Raw genomic sequence first — 6,928 nt, 5'->3', positions numbered from 1 at the left:
CTACTTTAACAGAGGTGGAAACCTGATTAAAACAAGTGAATTATCTGCAGAAATGCATGCAAATAAAACAAACAAATTTTCAAAGTTTCCACAAAACTGGACCTTGTTTATCTTATCTACACTAAGTTTGCTGAACAAGCTGATAGCTGAATATTGATTGGATTGTGAAAAGAGACGATACCTCGAAATTATCTGTGTGGGGCAAGTGTGCAGGGCCTCGGACTGTTAAACATTAATCTGCATTTGATGTCTCGGTAGCAGTTTTCCTCCATGTCGATACACTGACCATTCGACTTCTGGTAAATTTGGGTTTTTTTAGTATAAAATTAAGGTCGTCACTACTGGCAAACAACAAAGGGTCCAGGTCTAACTGTTATATCTGTCAGTATGGCAAGGGCTATACCTTTGGTTTTTCTTTGTGTGATCTGGCATGCAGTGGTACCATTAACAGTAAGTAACATAAGCAAATCCATTTTTCATTCTCTATTCACGCAAAAGTACCATAAAGTCAAATTTTAAATGATTGTATATTGCGCATATGTTCAACCTTTTATATAAAAGATACACGATATGTTTATATTCATAGAAGTAAATTCCCAAGGATGAATAGGTTTTCCACCTTTTGTTTGTTAAAGTTTTGCTGTTTGTTTTGTATAAATTATAACCTGCCATTGCGTTGTGCTGAATTTTTCTAAATGTGGAAAACTCTAATACATTTTTCTTCTGTGTAGAAATCCACACTTTGGTATGATGCTGGTAAGTCGGAATTTATTTTTACCCTTTTGTACCTGTGAAAGGATTAAAATTATCAAAGGGAAGTAGTAAATGATGGTGTGACGTTTACACAGGGCGATGCAGCACTAACCACAGTTCAGCAGAATAGGTACACTAATTAAACAGGGTGCACGTATAAAATTGCAGGAAAAAACATTGTAGTGTTCAAGCAGCAGCATTTGCATATTATAATGAAAAAGATAATAAGGTTCAATTGATTACACTTAGTCAAAGGAATTCATTAATGTTGTTTGCAATTCTGACTTCATTTATTCAGATTTGTCATTTTAATTATTTCCATTTTTGCAGCATGCCCTTCGATTTTTTTTGTGTATGCCAAATAGATTTATTTAGCAAGTTGAGAAGAATGATAAGTCTTTGAAAGGGTGAGGAGCCGAGGGACAGTGACCAAGAGACAACAATGGGCACTTACTGCAGGTCTTGCAATAGAGTTATAAGGGAATCAAATGAATAGGTTTGATCTAATAGCCATTACGGAGATGTGGTTGCAATGTGGCCAAGATTGGGAACTAAATATTCCAGGATACTTAACTTTTAGAAGAGATAGGCAAAATGGAAAAGGAGGAGGGGTAGCCCTGATAATTAAGGATGGGGTAAAGACAGTAGAGAGAAAGGATCTTAGCTCTGAAAATCAAGAAGTAGAATCAGTTTGGGTGGAGCAAAGAAACAGCAAGGGGCAGAAATCATTGGTGGGAGTTGTTTACAGGCCCCCAAACAGTAGTTGTAATGTAGGGCAAACTATAAATCAGGAAATTAGAGACATATGTAACAAGAGTAATACAATAATCATGGGAGACTTTAATCTACATATAGGCTGGGCAAACCAAATTTGCAGTTATAGTGTGGAGGATGAATTCATGGAATGTATGCAAGATAGTTTTCAATATTAGTATGTTGAGGAACCAATGAGGGAACAGGCTATTTTAGATCTTGTATTGTGCAATGAGAAAGGGTTAATTAATAACCTTGTAGTAAAGGGGCCTTTAGGGAAGAGTGACCATAATATGATAGAATTTTATATTGAGTTTGAAAGTGATTTCGTTATATCCGAAACTAGGGTCTTAAATCTAAACAAAGCAAACTAGTTAGGTATGAGGGGCAAGTTGGCTAAGATAGATTGGGAAACTACATTAAAAGGTATGATGGTAGAGAAGAAATGGCTATCAGTTAAAGAATTAATACATAATTTACAGCAAATATACATTCCTTTAAGGCACAAAAACCCCACAGGAAAAGTGGTCCAACCGTGGTTAACAAGAGAAGTTAAAGATAGTATTAGATCAAAGGAAGAGGCTTATAATGTTGCCAAAAAGAGTAATAAATCTGAGGATTGGGAGGATTTTAGAATTCAGCAAAGGAGGACCAAGAAATTGATAAAGAAAGGGAAAATAGAATATGAGAGTAAACTAGCGAGAGACACAAAAATATTGTAAAAGCTTCTATAGGTAAAAGGGAAAAGATTAGCGAAAGTAAACGTGGATCCCTTACAGGCTGAGACAGGAGAAATTATAACGGGGAATAAGGAAATGGCAGAGAAATTAAACAAATACTATGGCCGCGATTTTCTCAGCGGTGTTGGGATGGGGGTAGATCAGCTGGTTTCCGGGTTCCAGTCCAGTCCTGAGCTGCCTCCGCTCTGCTGATGTGATTTTCCCTTGATTGGCCTTGTTGAGCCCACCCTGCAGGCTTACCGGCCAATTAACAGGAAGCGGGTCTGATGACGTCATTTGATGACACATCATCTACCAGTTTCCTTAAAGGGGCCATGCACAATTTTATTTTGGCAGTTGATTTTTCAATGTTTGACAGCATTGAGGTGCTGAAGACACTGACAAGCACTACACAAAGGTGAACCCTTGCACCTCGGCTCTCCAATGACTCCCTCCATATACTTATGGAGGGAGTCACAGTATGCAGGGAGGTTCTCTTCCCTTCCGAGGGCGGAAGAGACCTCCCCAGGACACCAACTTATCTTGCACCTCCACCCAACCCTCTCTACCTACATTATCACTTCCCCATCTCACTAGCCACCCCTCACACTCACCCTCATTCTACTGCAAGCATACCAACTAACAACACAAAAGGGTGGGCACTTGAGAGGTTTAGCCAATGTCCATGTGAAGTTTCTGGTAATGTGTTGTCATACAGTGAAATCTCTTTTTCAAAAAGTGCCCCTTATTGGACAGATCTGAGCGCACATTGAGAAGTGTCTTACTGAGTTCCAGTGATTGTTCAGTCATAACTCCTCCCGCCCCACCCCACTATAGTGATGAGTGTGCATGGAATGGCTTGGATATTAAAGGGATGCTTCATTGTGCTGGTGTGGGATGGTGTCAACGTGGTTCATCATGTGGCAGCCAGGGTTTACAGCATCAAGTGAAGAAAGTCTGGCCAGCAATTTTGTCAGGAGCTGATGCCCTGTGTCCAGTGCAGCATCAGGTGATGGCGGAGAAGGTTGGTGATGAGGTTGGTGATGTTGGTGTTGGGGATGATCGTGGAAGGATTCGGAGGACCATGGTCTGATTGTTTCATTGGTTCCGATGTTGCTGGAATAGATGGCATCTGCAGGTGAGATGACAGAAGCGATCTGTCACTGGTGAGAGAGGTTCTCCCAATGAGGTGGCACTGGACATACAGTTGGATTTAAAAACTTGTAAGCTAAAGAAATCTGTATGTGTATAAAAAATGCAATAACCAACTTTTCTGCGCGCTGAAACTCACCATGTGCAACATTGGATCCTTGACACCACTTCGGCAGCTGTCATCTTTTCACAAACATCAGATCAGACTCACAGCACGTCAAGTTGAGCTGGCGTGTTCTCCGAACAGCAGGTAACCAGTCGGGGAGAAGGTAAAATTACAAGTAAGCCTCAAAAGACTCTTAAATTGACTCTTAACAAGCCATTTAAATAAAATAATTGTCTCTCCCGTCGCTTGGTGCCAGTTCTACGCTGACAGACCTGGGAGACTCGTGAGGAGGCAGGTTGACAGCAGGTTTCCTACCCGCAGTCAATCTTTGTGATTTTGCAGTGGTCCCACCTCCAAACCCGCAATCTGAGTGCTGGCAAAATTCCAGCCTTTGTGTCTGTCTTCACGGAAGAAGACGCAAAAAACTTCCCGGAAATAGTGGAGAATCAAGGCTCTAGCGAGAATGAGGAACTGAAAGAAATTAGTATTAGTAAAAAAATAGTACTGAAGAAGTTAATGGGACTGAAAGCCAATAAATCCCCTGGACCTGATGGCCTACATCCTAGAGTTTTGAAAGAGATGGCTATAGAGTTAGTGGATGCACTGGTTGTCATTTTCCAAAATTCCATAGATTCCCGCAGATTGGAAGGTGGCAAATGCAACTCCACTACTTAAGAAAGGAGGGAGAGTGAAAACGGGGAACTACAGACCAGTTAGCCTAATATCAGTAGTCGGGAAAATGCTAGAATCTATTCTTCTTCTTGGGCAGTCCCTCAGAACCGAGTATGACTTGCTTCCACATTAAAAATGAGTTCTCAGGTGACTGATGAGTCCAATGCGGGACCTACAGTCTCTGTCACAGGTGGGGTAGACGGCGGTTGAATGGGCAGGTGGGTGGGGTGTTTGGGTTGACCTGCACTCCTTGCGCTGTCTGCACTTGGCTTCCGCTTGCTCCCGGCGAAGAGACTCGAGGTGTTCGGCGTTTCCCGGATGCTTCTCCTCCACTTTGTGCAGTCTTGGGCCAGGGATTCCCAGGTGTCGGTGGGGATGTCATACTTTTTCAAGAAGGCTTTGAGGGTGTCCTTGAAGCGTTTCCTCTGCCCACCTGGGGCTCTCTTGCCGTACTGGAGCTCCAAGTAGAGCACTTGTTTTGGAAGTCTCGTATCAGGCATGCGGACAATGTGAACCGTCCATCGGAACTGATTGAGCGTGGTCAAAGCTTCGATGCTGGGGATGTTTTTTCTTTTTTTTGGCCTGAGCAAGAACACTGATGTTGGTGCGCCTATCCTGCCAATTGATTTGCAGGATCTTGCGGAGGCAGCGTTGGTGGTACTTCTCCAGTGCTTTGAGGTGCCTGCTGTACATGGTCCATGTCTCTGAGGCATACAGCAGGGCGGGTATCACTGCTGCTCTGTAGACCATGAGCTTAGTGCCGGGTTTGAGGTCCTGGTCTTCAAACACTCTCTTCCTCAGGCGACCGAAGGCTGCACTGGCACACTAAAGGCGGTGTTGGACTTCATCGTCGACATCTGCCCTTGTTGACAGTAGGCTCCCGAGGTATGGAAAGTGGTCCACGTTGCCCAAGGCCTTGTCGTGGATTTTGATAATCGGGGGGGGCAGTACTGTGTGGCGGGGGCAGGTTGGTAGAGGACCTTTGTCTTACAGATGTTTAGTGTAAGGCCCATGCTGTCGTACGCTTCGGTGAAGGTGTTGACGATGGTTTGGAGTTCGACCTCTGAGTGAGCGCTGATGCAAGCATCGTCTGCATACTGTAATTCGATGACAGAGGATGGGACGACCTTGGATCTGGACTGGAGGCGATGGAGGTTGAACAGTTTCCCGTTTGTTCTGTAAATTAGCTCCACTCCAGTGGGGAGCTTACTGAGGGTGAGATGGAGCATTGCAGCAAGAAAGATCGAGAAGAACATTGGTGTGATGACATTAAGGATGTGGTAACAGGGCACTTAGAAAATAATAATAGGATTGGGCAGAGTCAACACAGATTTATGAAAGGGAAATTGTGTTTGATGGATCTGTTAAAATATTTGAGGTTGTAACTAGCAGAATAGATAAGGGGGAACCAGTGGATGTGGTCTATTTGGATTTTCAGAAGGCTTTCAATAAGGTGCCACACAAGAGGTTATTAAACAAAATTAGTGCCCATGGGATTGGGGGTAATATACTAGCATGGATTGAGGATTGGTTAATGGACAGAAAACAGATAATATGAATAAATAGGTCATTTTTGAGTTGGCAGGCTGTAACTAGTGGGGTACCGCAAGGATCAGTGCTTGGGCCTCAGCTATTCACAATCTATATCAATGATTTGGATTAGGGGACCAAATGTAATATATCCAAGTTTGCTGATGATACAAAGCTGGGTGGGAATGTAAGTTGTGAGGAGGATGCAAAGAGGCTTCAAGGGGATATAGACAAGCTAAGTGAGTGGGTAAGAACATGGCAAATGGAATATATTGTGGAGAAATGTGAAGTTATCCACTTTGGTAGGAAAAATAGAAAAGCAGAGTATTTTTTAAATGGTGAGAGATTGGGAAATGTTGGTGTTCAGAGGGACCTGTGCATCCTTGTACATGAATCACTGAAAGATAACATGCAGGTACAGCAAGCAATTAGGAAAGCAAATGGTATGTTGGCCTTTATTACAAGAGGATTTGAGTATAAGAGTAAAGACGTCTTACTGCAATTGTATAGAGCCCTGGTGAGACCACACCTGGAGTATTGTGTACAGTTTTGGTCTCCTTACCTAAGGAAGGATATACTTGCCATAGAGGGAGTGCAACAAAGGTTCACCAGACTGGTTCCTGGGATGGGGGGATTGTCCTATGAGGGGAGATTGAGTAGACGAGGCCTATATTCTCTAGAGTTTAGAAGAATGAGAGGTGATCTCATTGAAACATACAAAATTCTTATAGGACTTGACAGGGTAGATGCAAAGGAGGATGTTTCCCCTGGCTGGGGAGTCTAGAATCAGGGGTCACAGTCTCAGAATAAGGGGTTGGCCATTTAGGACTGAGATGAGGAGAAATTTCTTCACTCAGAGGGTGGTGAATCTTTGGAATTCTCTACCCCAGAGGGCTGTGGAGGCTCAGTCGTTGAATATATTCAAGACAGAGATCGCTAGAATTTTGGATATTAAGGGAATCAAGGGATATGGTGATAGTGCAGGAAAGTGGAGTTGAGGTAGAAGATCAGCCATGATCTTATTGAATGGCGGAGCAGGCTCACTGGGCCAAATGGCCTACTCCTGCTCCTATTTTTTATGTTCTTATGAATCAGACATCGTTCTAGATACATAAGAAAGGTATGATAATTTGATGTTTTGATTGATAGCATTCATTCATTGTATTTTAAAAGTGAGTTTTGCTCTTCAGTTCATTAGTTCCTTTCTTTTATCCATTGAGGGCGCTTTTCATTTTATGGTCTT

General features: G+C 42.7%; 1 protein-coding gene across 1 annotated transcript in view; it reads left to right on the top strand.

Annotated features, from left to right (window-relative positions):
• The first annotated feature begins 225 nt into the window (after window positions 1-225).
• LOC147113426 (factor VII-activating protease-like) overlaps window positions 226-6,928 on the top strand; it is a 103,129-nt gene continuing 96,426 nt past the window's right edge. Inside the window, exons 1-2 of the mRNA XM_085996124.1 lie at window positions 226-450; window positions 732-756. Coding sequence (XP_085852250.1) covers window positions 388-450; window positions 732-756 — 88 coding nt within the window. The 5' untranslated portion in view covers window positions 226-387. The remainder of the gene's footprint in view (window positions 451-731; window positions 757-6,928) is intronic.

Source organism: Somniosus microcephalus, chromosome 8, assembly GCF_052327205.1.
Source record: "Somniosus microcephalus isolate GS21.2 chromosome 8, FLI_Smic_1.0, whole genome shotgun sequence".
NCBI classification, from domain to species: Eukaryota; Metazoa; Chordata; class Chondrichthyes; order Squaliformes; family Somniosidae; genus Somniosus; species Somniosus microcephalus.
Note: the sequence above shows the minus strand (reverse complement) of the source record. Positions and strands in the feature narration are given on the sequence as shown.